Source organism: Strongylocentrotus purpuratus, unplaced genomic scaffold, assembly GCF_000002235.5.
Source record: "Strongylocentrotus purpuratus isolate Spur 01 unplaced genomic scaffold, Spur_5.0 spur5_scaffold_14, whole genome shotgun sequence".
NCBI classification, from domain to species: Eukaryota; Metazoa; Echinodermata; class Echinoidea; order Camarodonta; family Strongylocentrotidae; genus Strongylocentrotus; species Strongylocentrotus purpuratus.
Genome location: NW_022145599.1, coordinates 12,086,042 through 12,098,626, shown reverse-complemented (window position 1 = coordinate 12,098,626; position 12,585 = coordinate 12,086,042). Strand labels below are relative to the sequence as shown.

The 12,585-nt window shown below is 35.6% G+C and overlaps 1 protein-coding gene across 1 annotated transcript; it reads right to left on the bottom strand.

Moving 5' to 3' along the window:
- Positions 1-276: 276 nt before the first annotated feature.
- On the bottom strand, positions 277-972 carry LOC763276 (rhodopsin, GQ-coupled-like). The gene has a single exon (XM_001199195.2). It carries the CDS (start codon positions 970-972, stop codon positions 277-279), a length of 696 nt encoding a protein of 231 aa, XP_001199195.2.
- Between the last annotated feature and the right edge of the window lie 11,613 nt (positions 973-12,585).

Below are 12,585 nucleotides of genomic sequence, written 5' to 3'. Positions count from 1 at the left end.
AATTGCGAATGAGTTGGACCATATCAGAATCGTATGCAAAGAGAATAATAGACAAAATATTTGATGACCTGTAGAAGTAATTGATATATCTATAATATACAGTAGTGGGCCTAGAATTGAGCCCTGAGGTACACCGCGGTCAATAGAATTAATACCTGCGATTACTACATATTGTTTTATATTGTGGAGGTAGTTCTTAAACCACTCCAAGGCTTTCCTCTTATTCCATAGTTTGAGTTTGAGTTATCCAAGGCTGGATTCCAACCTCACTTTTGGCTAAATTTGGCCGTCGATGGTCTGACGTCCCACGGTGCCTATCTCGACAACATCTCTTTTTACAAAAAGTGGAGTGTTTTTGGTGGAGTTGCGATTTAACATTTCCTTGAGAGCCTCTCGAAACTCGGGATACCTTGCTGCGTAGATGACCGGGTTCGTGCAGGAGTTGTAGAAGCCAAGAAATGTAAGCATGGAATGGACAGGACTATTTAGGTAAGATTCAGGAACCCAACCAATGTAATAACACAGATAAGCAATCTGGTTCGGAGTCCAACAGACAAGATAGATGAGGATGACGATCAGCATCATCTTCAGAACGCGGTTTCTGGCCACGATGTGGAAAGATGGCGTTTGTTTCCCATTTGGGCTGTTGGTCATGCCTCTAAATTGGTTGGAGCGGTGACTAAGCTTGCGAGCGATTAGAACCTGGGTAATTAGCATGGTGAGACAAGGGACAACGAGGAGGAGGCAGAACCAATAGAAAGCTACTATGATTTGTGTCAAGTGGTTTATGTACTGATCCTTGCACGTGTTGGTAAAGGTGTCAACAGAATGAGCGAAGAAGGTGAACAGTTGAGTTAAGACGGAAAGGACCCAGATGATAACGATGAGGGTCGAAACACGTCGTCGAGTGATGAGGCGCTTGAAATGAAGAGGATAGACCACTGCAATGTACCGTTCTACAGATATAGACATCACGAGGTACGCTGAGACCGTTATGGATTTTATGCTCATTTGTGTGTTGTACATCATCCCACATATTTAAATTTTCAACATGACATGTAATGGTCACCTAAATCATACATAGAACAATCAATAATCGTCATAATTTTAAGCACAACTTAATGTTCAAGAAATATTGAGTGGAGCGGTGAAAAGGAGTTAGGCACGAGATCCTATCAAACAATCATATAGAGAGGAAAGCGTGGACGATAAAATGAGTCTCGTAAAGTACTAATTAGAAAGGTAATCACATTGACGTTTGATTAGCAATCATGCTGTAACAAAACATTGACCCATTAAGGCATGTCAAGTACAGCTATAAAAACGTCATTTTGTTTACAATCTCGATTGATAGGTTTGCAAAATGCAGTGAAATTAGTTTTGTATTTTGTCTACCGCAATACGGGCGATGGTAAAATACGACCGTTAATCAGGTACAATGATCAGGGACTTTGAACGAGATTGCCTTTTCGATTCACCAGGCAGAAGTGTTCAATCATTATTTATCTTTGATTTGGGCAGACTCTAATTAAGTTTGTTATAATTTTGATGAACAATACAAACATTTTGTCGAAATATTAGCTCATCTTAATTAGGCTTCATTTAGGCCATCGAGTAGGGTATCTGTAAACAAAGATCTTTTTATTGAAATCGATGTACCGAAACGTAAAAATGTTATTGTTGCCGTTATATATAGAAACCAACATACAAATATTCATGATTTTAATATAGCTATTAATGAGTCGTCGCCTAGCTGACAGAAGGGCGTTAGCACTACAACGCCTCAAACTTTGTTTAAACTGACGTATTTCCGAAAAATTTTGACCATATAGTCTTTAAAGTTTTAAACCAATTTTTGGGATGGAAAGCAGTTTCAAGTTTCAAGTTTATTTGTTTCACATTTCACAAAAAAAGAATTCACATAATTGACAAGATTAGAAAATAATATGAAATATACTACAAGTGTCACATTATATAATTAACTCTTTGAAAAGACGTCGAAATTAATTGTGTTGAATAGAAGGTTATACAGGTTTAAATAAAAAACAATTTTAACCAATGTGTGTGATAAAAATGTTAAAGCTGTAATCTTTTATAATGATACCACTGACCACTTACCTGTTTTGTTATACTAACATAATATTAATATGAATGTCATTGAGTCACATCAATCCAACTACTCTAAGAGATGTATAAATTCTACAACAACCGATGCCTTGAAAAAAGAGCTCTCGAAGATTGATTGGAATGATGTTTTGATGATGTTGACTGTGCTTATAATCGATTTTTGTATAAATTCAATGAAGCTGTAGATAAAGAGTGTTTAAAGAAATATCATAGTAAAAAGAAATCTACTCCAAAGAAACCATGGGTATGTCCTTTAATATCAAAGTGCATAAAGAAGAAAAATAGAAAATATAAGATATTTTTTGTCAAACGTGATGTTCAATCACATACCAAATACAAAAGATATCGTAACGTTTTAAACACTACACTCAAAATAGCTCGGAAACAATATTTTTGTGAATTATTACAAGTAAATAAAATAATCTTGCAAAAATATGGCAAATTATAAACAATTTAATTGGTAATGAAAGAAAGTCAGATTTTCCTTTCTTTTTTTTTCATGAAAAACGGGATTAAAATAGAAAAAGATGAAGAAATCGGGTTCAACAAATACTTTTCAAGTATTGCCTAATTGGCTCAAGCAAAACTGAAACAGTTAGTACATCCTCATTTTACATCATACTTGAATCCTTGTGATAAATCGTTATTTTTACATCCAACAAATGCAAATGGAATTATTAATATTGTAAAAAAAAAAGCTTAAAAGTACTAATAGTACAAGTTTTGATAATATTCTCAAGCTCAAACTTAATAAAGAAGGTTATTCAGGTAATAGCTGAACCATTAGTTCATATCGAAAACTTTTTTTCTTTTCTGGTAAAGTCCCTAATAAAATGAAAATGGGTAAGATAATCCTTGTGTTTAAAAAAGGTGACAAACATTTATTTTCAAATTATAGCCTCATTACTTTATTACCTTGTTTCTCAAAAATATTGGAAAAATTGTATATAATACTACTATAGAACACTTTTTAATTTAGATAGACATGGCGTATTGAATAATGCTGAATATGGTTTTAGACTAGGCCATTCCTGTGATCATGCCCTTATTGATTTACACAATGTACTTCTAAATTCCTTTCAAAGTAATTTCAAAGGCATAACATGGGATTGCTTTTTTAGTTATTCGAATGATCGATATCAATTTACTCTTTATACAAATTGTCAATCTTCATAATCCAAGGTCCAGTGTGGAGTACCTCAAGGCTCAATACTGAGCCCTCTCTTATTCATTCTCTATGTTAATGACTTATGTAACGCATCATCCTTTTTCCATTTTGTACTTTTTGCAGACGACACCAATATTATTTCCTCACATAGTAACTTTGATGAACTATTGTATGAAACTAATAGAGAGTTATCTAAAGTGGTAGCCTGGGTTAAAGCTAATAAGTTAATAATTAATTACGGTAAAACTAATGTCATGCATTTTTGTAAAACCAAACATTTCTCACAATATATCTGATGTTAAATTAGAAATGGGTAGGACAGTCTTGAATACAACTAAAACAGTGACAATTCTTGGTGTTATTTTAGATGACAAACAAACTTTTCTTAATCATCGTTTACATATATGTAGGAAAATATCTAAAAATCTTGGAATGCTGTGTTAATTAAGATCCATATTACCTGAAAAAAAACTTCGTCATGCTATACAACTCCGTGATACTTCTTTTCATTAAATACTGTACATGGGCTAGTTTTGGAATAACAAAACTAGATCCAATTCACAAACTTCAGAAAAAAGCACTCCGCATTTGTACTAATTCTCTCTATCTAGCGCCATCTAGACCTTTATTCTTTAAATTAAACACAATGACAGTCTATGATATTAATCAATTTAAAATCGCTACACTTATGCATGCTGTTTAAAATAGATATGCTCCTAATGATAAAATAAGTCTTTTTCAATACAACTTTGAGTTCCATCAGTATAATACTCGCTCATCAAATAATTTCCATTTCCCTATAGCAACATCTGATCTAATCCTGAATTCTTTTAAACATACTGGGCCACGAATCTTGAATAATGTTGATACTACTCTTTGTTCATGTAGAATCATTTCTTTGTTTAAAGTTAAAATTTAAAAAATAATTATTAATACTTATACTTAATCATAATTTTTAAATACATATCGTTAATTTTTTGTATACAATGTGTTTTCATCTGACATGTACACACAATGTAATAATCTTTTTGTTGTCCTCCTTTTCTTGGTCAAATGTGGTTATTTACGAATGTACAATCTGATGTTTTATTTGATGTTCAAGAATAAAATAAATTGAATTGAATTGAATTGAGGTAGAAAGAGAGAGAGAGAGAGAGAGAGGAGAAATAGAGATGCATATTTTCAAGGCAAGAGGTTTTTTTAGAGCTCTATGCATTGTACCTAACCTTATACAATCTTATGGTTTATTACAATTTTAAAAAAAAGTCATTACTGAATGCTGTATTTTTCAACAGCCATCCATCCATCCCCTTTCATCTGTTGATTGCAATACAGACTCATTGCATTTTTATCCTCACTCACTCATTTTTATAAATTCTGTGTTGTTGTTCTCAGATTCTGTATTTTACACATACAAGTATTGTCATTAGTTCAATCGATGGGCTAAAGTATGAAAGCACCAAAAACACAAGTTTGCCAAAATATTTGTAAATAAAAAGGTCTATGATTAGATAGATTTTCCTGGCAAATAGGGCAAGTATGCATGGATGATTGTCCTGTCTGAAGTATCTACACTTTTGGTCATAAAGATGGAATATTTTGTTGTTACCCCCAACTTATGGAATGATTTTGACAATTGATTTATTCCTAACAGATCTAGATAATAGTGTATTGTATACGTATAGTATACATACACACTCAAGACGAAGGATAGTCAACCTGTTCGAAACGTCGAGCCACTCATCCTCTCCAAGCACTATAGTTCTCCTTAGAACTATAAGCTAAGAAAGATTACCAACAGTCTTTTTCAAGACTACACAAACAGTCCTTTTCAGGACTCCTCTATCCTCTCTCTCTCCCTCACATGGTGCACCCGCAAGCCTACTGTATAGTATACATGTACATTCTCAGATGTTATTTAATAAGAAATTTGCGAGTGTTTGTTTTGCTTAAACGTTTCATTAAAATATTAGAGAAAGAAGACGAATCGTTGTACCGTTCTCGACTCTTAATCGTTGTCTGGTTTCAGTTTTTCCTCTCCCGCGCGAAGCGCAGAAGCTTTGACGTTTCACTAAATTATTAGAGAAAGAAGACGATTCTTTGTACCGTTCTCGTATTTGAATCCTTATCTGAATTCAGTCCCCCCCCCCCCTAGCCCTCCGCGCTAAGCGCGGATTCTTTGACGTATTTTTAAATAATTAGAGAAAGAAGACGATTCGTTGTACTGTTCTTCACTCCTAATCCTTGTCTGTATTGAGTTTTCCCGAAAATTTTAAACCTCTAATTCATTTAGCTGATATCATAGGAAGGTGAAACTTCGAGAAAATACAAATATTATCGTTGTAGTTTCTCTCGAAGTCGTCACAGCGGAAAGAAAGTCACAGTTCGTTCGGGGAAAAACGTTGCCGGCCGACCGACATAATACATCTCACCGACTTCAAACTTCCGCATTGATATAGTACACGATATTACACAGCTGACCCGACACGGCAACATATCTATGCGTATCTTTCTTGCTCCCTCGACGAGACGACTCGACCCAACAACCTCTTCTCTCTTTTACTCCCACCCCTCCTCTGTCAGGCTCTTACCCCTCTTCTCTGCTTTTTTCTCATCCCCCGTTTTTTTTTTTTTCCTTTTTCTTTTTTCTCTTTTTTTTTTCCTTCTCCCTATTCTCCTTTTCTTTCTTTTCTTTCTTTTCTTTCTTTTTCTTTCTTTCCTCTCCTTCCTTTTTTCTCTTTCTTTCTTCTCTTCTCTTTCCTTTCTTTTCCTTTCGCACCCCGCACCCCCTTTACCGACGCCCCTGGCTGTCCCCTACCCTAGCCCCCGCCGCGTACAGTCATGATTCAGTGGCAAAGCAATGGCCTCGTAACTGTGAGGCCCCAGGATGAAAACCGTGTCGATATGCTATATTAGTGCCCTTTTGTGAGGCATTAATCCTCATTACTGTCAGGTATGACTTAAGGACTTAGGTCCCCTAGTTGATAAACATAGTAGCATACACATGCTTTAGCAGTCACGCAAAACAAACACTCGCCAATTATTATTCAATAAAATCTAAGAATGTATACTATTATCTAGATGTATTAGGAATCCATCAGTGTCAAAATCATTCCATAAAATGGGGTAAAACAATTTAATCCACGTTTATGACCAACAGTGTATGTTGGTATATAGGCAAACAGGATGATGGTTGTTCATATCCTCGTTTATGTTAATTATACAGTGAGTAAGCAGATTTTAAAAAAACTGTCTGAAGTATCAATTTTGGTATGTTTATATGCAAACAGGATGATGTGTGTTTATAACAGTGTTTATGTTAATTGTACAGTGAGTAAGCAGATTTTAAAAAACTGTCTGAAGTATCAATTTCGGTATGTTTATATGCAAACAGGATGATGTGTGTTTATAACATTGTTTATGTTAATTATACAGTGAGTAAGCATATTTTAAAAAGTGTCTGAAGTATCAAATTCGGTATGTTTATAGGCAAACAGGATGATGTGTGTTTATAACAGTGTTTATGTTAACTATACAGTGAGTAAGCAGAGTTTAAACACTGTCTAAAGTATCAATTTCGGTATGTTTATATGCAAACAGGATGATGGGTGTTTATAACATTGTTTATGTTAATTGTACAGTGAGTAAGCAGATTTTAAGAAACTGTCTGAAGTATCAAATTCGGTATGTTTATAGGCAAACAGGATGATGTGTGTTTATTACAGTGTTTATGTTAATTATACAGTGAGTAAGCAGATTTTAAAAACTGTCTAAAGTATCAATTTCGGTAAGTTTATATGCAAACAGGATGATGGGTGTTTATAACATTGTTTATGTTAATTATACAGTGAGTAAGCAGATGTTAAACAATGTCATTAACCCCTCAAAATACCTCTCCAATGGCTAATAATCAAATATTAATGAAAAAACTAAATGTACCCAGAAGGAAAAATCATAGGTCATTAGAGACTTGCAAGGGACTTTCAAGTTTTTTAGCGAAAGATTGTTTATTAATATGAGCTTTGTAGATGTAAGTTTACAAGTACCAGTACTTTTAGACATGTATCTTTTGTGTATATACATAAATGATTTCAAAAATTCCTCTAGTATCTTATCTTTTATCCTTTTTGCTGATGATTCTAACATTATCTATTTACATCGTGACCCTCACACACTCTAAGATACTATCAGGTACGTCGATCCCGGGGGACGGGGAAATACGTCCCCCCCCCTCAATTTTGTTTAGGGGGATCGTCCCCAAATACTGACTCAAGACTGCAACACAATTTTAGGCTTAGTAGGGCCCAAGAGTGCGCGTTTAAATGAATTAAAATGCAATATATTCTCGCTCGGAAGCTACTCTATAATATTCTTCAAAATATACAAGTAAATTTTGTAGAAAAGTGAGGTGTGAAGAAATTATATTGCTTGATTTAATACTAGAATGCTAAGGAATATATTTTTTTAATACAAACAAACTTCTATCGGAATGGGGATCTGGCGAAGGCGGGTGGAGTATTTGGTCTCTCGGGGGAAGGGGGGGGGGGCAGACGTGTGCAAGATTTGATGCACGCTGACGATGGTCTAGTACTTAATTTATACTGGGCATCTTGTTCAACAAGCCTAGCTTTTCTGAGATTCCCTTCCCCCCCCCCCTCACTGTTAAATCAAGCAATATAACACATTTTGTCTTATTCTCAAACTTAAATGTACTCTGTAAACTTATTTTATTACGTAAATTCATTTGTTCTATTATATACTGTAATACTATAGTGTTTATATGTCATTTTAATTTGTGGATATTTGAGTGGAAAATAAATCAAATCAAATCAAAACGACTAGCATATTTCCCGCAAGCAATATTATGGAAATCTAATGATGAGATTCTGATTGTTTGGTGTCCGGGGGGGGGGGGGGGACGGATCTCACATACCACGACATAGGGGGGGGGGGGGTACCGCTCTAATAGGTCACTTTTCCACAAACAATCTCTAAAAATGGGTCCCATTTTAAACAAAATAATCCCTAAACATGGGTCCGTTTTTTTTATTCTCGGGTGTTTGCATGGCAAAAATACGAAATTGTGAAAAATGGGCTTTACTTCGAAAAAAATCCTTAAAAATTTCCCTTAGAAATGGGTAGGGGTTTCGAGGCTTGAGCGGCACGTCCCGTCCAAACCATATTTGATTACCTCCCTACATGACTGAAAGTAGGGGAGTTTGATGTGGTGCACAATTGCACCCCTATGTTGATAATCGAATAGTCCATGTTTTTGCTTACCTCGGCAAAAAGTTTGCTTTTACTAAATGGAAAAATTAAGGTGGGGGGTTGGCTGAAGTGGACATAATGAACCAAGCAGAACTGATTTATGATTATTCATGCTTCTTATCCTTTGTGTGCTTGACCTATAATCTTACAATCACGTGGTAAATTGAGTCCAAACATCGACTTGTTGTACATGTGTTATATAGGCAATGACGAGCTTGCAACCTATTTTGATGAAATTACGGTAGGTGAACTTTCAAAAGTCAATGGGACATGAGGGTTCCAATGGAAGAGCTAGTGATAACGTACGTCGGGGTGGATGTGCTTTTCGTTTAAACAAAAAGTCCATAGGCTAACGTGCATGTTAGGCCGCTGGACTCTGCCGATAGGGAGCGTTCTCAAATGAGACTTAACGGAGCTATATGGAGCTACATTCACAAGGATGAAAGGTGCATTGCTTTGTAATAAACATAGAGAGTTTCAATACAAACAATTACAAGGGGCTGTATATACGAAAAGAGAGCTCTTTAAATTTGGTTTTGAGTCAGACCATTTTTGTTCCTTTTGTAGACTAGAAGTAGAGACATACCAACATTTATTCTTAGATTGTCTTAAAGTTAAAAGATTATGGCAGGAGGTAATTCAAAAGTTACTTTTAATCGAAATTGACATTGATGATTGGAAACCCATATTTATGGGAATATCCGGCAATACTGCTAGAATATTTGTAATAAATTGTATCATATTTTTAGTAAAGTATATCATTTTTATTTCTAGAAAAGAAGGAACTTTGCCATCTGTACAGAAAACAGTACATATGCTTAAAAATTACAGAGACGAGGAATACAAAATAGCCTTCAAAAAGGGGAAACTGCATTTTTACCTTAATGGATGTGGGTATTATTATTATTATTAGTATTATTAATTCTCTCTCGTGTACAGGTGGACAAACCGGAACAGGTTGCATGCAGCGTGTGTGTCGGCGTGAAGGGGTGTGAGATGGGTGGGCTAGGGGGAGGGGGGGGGGGGGGGGGGGGGGGGGGGGGGGGGGTGAAGAGTTTGTGTGGTGTGAGTTGAGGGAACAGGTTGCATGCAGTGTGTGTTTGTGTTTGTATGGTTGTTTATGTGTGTGAAAGGGGGTGTGGTGTGGGTGGGCTAGGGGGGGGGGGGTGTGTGAGAGTGTTGTGATAGGATGGTAATATGTAACTTTAAACCTTCCTCTACTGTTATTTTGATTATACACTGTTACATGCAAGCAGTGGCGTAGACAGGTTCGTACACCTGGGGGGATGACTGGGCTGCCAACGCTAGTGAGGGAGCGAAGCGACCGAGCGGGGGAGGGTGTGGGAGGGGGTGTCCCCCCTCCTACGGTAGGGAGCTTTTGCAATTTTGAACTTGAAATCGTGCAATCTGATGCATACTTAATGAGGTAAAATAACACACACAAGCGTGCACGCACACACACACACATACTCACACACACACACGCACACGCGCACGCACACACACACACACATACTACGCCTTGAATGGACAGACATACATTGACAAGATCTACACACCGTGGCATACGAATACAGAATGGACTGACACATAGTATTGCATATTGAACCACACTACGTATTTATTTATCTCTGTGAATTTTGCTGTTACACCTCTTCAGAAAAAAAACCAATGTCAACTGCATGTGTACACGCAGGTATAGTCTTTGTTGTCTTGATAGGGGTATGTGGTTATGAATGAAAACAGCCTCTGTGGCCATTTGTGAATACTAGAACACATAAACAACAAACAAATAACGATTAAACTTTGAACAATATGTCTGTTCATTATAAAGCATAATGAATACGTACATACTATGCTTTTTTTTTACCTCAAAGAAACAGGCATAGTATCCATAGATGGATATTGGCTGGCGGCTCATTAACATACAGATACAAAAAACATAAACAGTATCACTATGATCCATGGAGTAACAATACTGCTTTGTAAGTTTGTGAAGAAATCGGAACCATAACGGCATTGCATCGTTTCAAATTAGGGCATTATTTACTTCTATTTGATCTCAGTCTTATAATAATAATAATAATAATAATAATAATAATAATAATAATAATAATAATAATAATAATAATGATAATACAAATACAAAATAATACTAATACAAATAATAATGCTAATACTAATAGGTTCCTTTTATCTCGCATTTCAAGACAGGGTAAATTCACACTGCGCTTTACATGAAACAAACTTCTTTAAACATTTCAAACTTATGTCTTCATGCATCAATCAACATACTTTAAATGAATACAAAACAAAGTGCATCTTAAATAAAACAAAAATAAATAAATAGTTAACAATACAGAAAAGATGTAGCTGCTGAAAGCTTAACAACAAATGTATACCAGTCAGTCCTGATATCAGTATTAGTGTAACAATAGTCATATAGTGGGAGCATGAAGTTGAACAATTCATGATTACACATAATTATATATGTTTGTTTGAATAATACTTGTTATAAAGATAGTAGTATGGTACTCTCTGTCACGAATTATTATGTATACTGTTGTATCACATTCATTTTCTATTCTGTTTTAGAATTGGCTTTCACCGTGTGAATGCGGCTAACAATAAACACAATTACAATAATGATGAGGATTATTATTATCATCATCATAATTATTATTATTATTAATATTATAATTGTTATCATTATTATTATTACTATTATTATCATCATTATGACTTATTAAGTAAGCAAATATCATTCCCCAAAACCTGGGGGATGATTGTACATGCCATCCCCCCCCCCACATTGTGAGGTGGGGGGATGCATCCCCCTCATCCCCCCCCCCCCGTTGTCTACGCCCCTGCATGCAAGACTTTTTTTTTTTCCTTTTTTTTTTTTATGTTCATTGATTGATGTAACTTATGAAATGTCTTGTATCAAAGATCGTGTTTTATATTGCTTATCTTGATAATTTCTTGTTATGTGAATTTCTTGTTATGTGAAATTATGAGGAAGGAAATAAAATATCATTTAAAATTTAAAAAAAACATGGGGGACGCATGGGGGACGCACGGCCAGCGCTTTGGAAATTTGCAATTTTGGCCAGTGCGTTGTCATTCGCTAGGTGTGCGTCAGTATTCGTTACTTGTTCGTCGCGCGCGCTGGACCAACGCTGGACCAAGGCTGTGCATTCGTCGTCATTCGCTGAGTGCTTCGGGATTTTTTGAGCATGCTCAAAAGTTTTGGAATGAGCATGCGCAGATCGATTTTCATCTCAAGTTACCATCCTCTTTGCCTTCCGTCGTTTTTTGCAAAAGTGCAAACTACAGGACGAATGCATTAATGAAACCTTAGTGGATGCTTATAGTTTCGCTTTACAAAGTGATGACTATAAAAGACACTTCAGTTATTATATACCACCATATTTAGATGATCTCTTTCTCACCTCGTCGAGGATATACATTAAAACGTGAATAGTTTGGAGCGCATGTTCAGAACCATATCAAATTTACAAACCAACCATTCATTGCGAAGGATCTTATTTTGGAGCGCATGTTCAGCACCATATTTAATTTACAAACCAACCATCCATTGCGAGGGATCTTACTCTGGAGCGTCAAACTACTGGGGTCGTGCAAAGTTAAGGTAAAATGCTTAAAAGTTTTCTTCTCCAGTTTTGCTCTATAATTGTGTCGCCTCGTTTGATAATACGTTGTGTGGTCAGCTCATGAAGTTAAAGTTATCCAAAGTAAACTTGAAATTGCAGCCTGAAAAATATCTCATATGAACCTAAACAAAATCACAAAATTTCGTTTACGAAGATATTTAAGTGTTAGTATTAGTAGCAAGTATAGAGGCAGTACTAGTAGCAATATAGTACTCGTATAGTAGTACCAGCAGTTATTATTATTAGGTGTAGCAGCAGTAGAAGTAGTAGTAGTAGTAGTAGTAATATTAGTAGAATAAGTAGTAGTAACAGTAGAAGTAGTACTAGTAGTAGTAGTAGTAGTAGCAG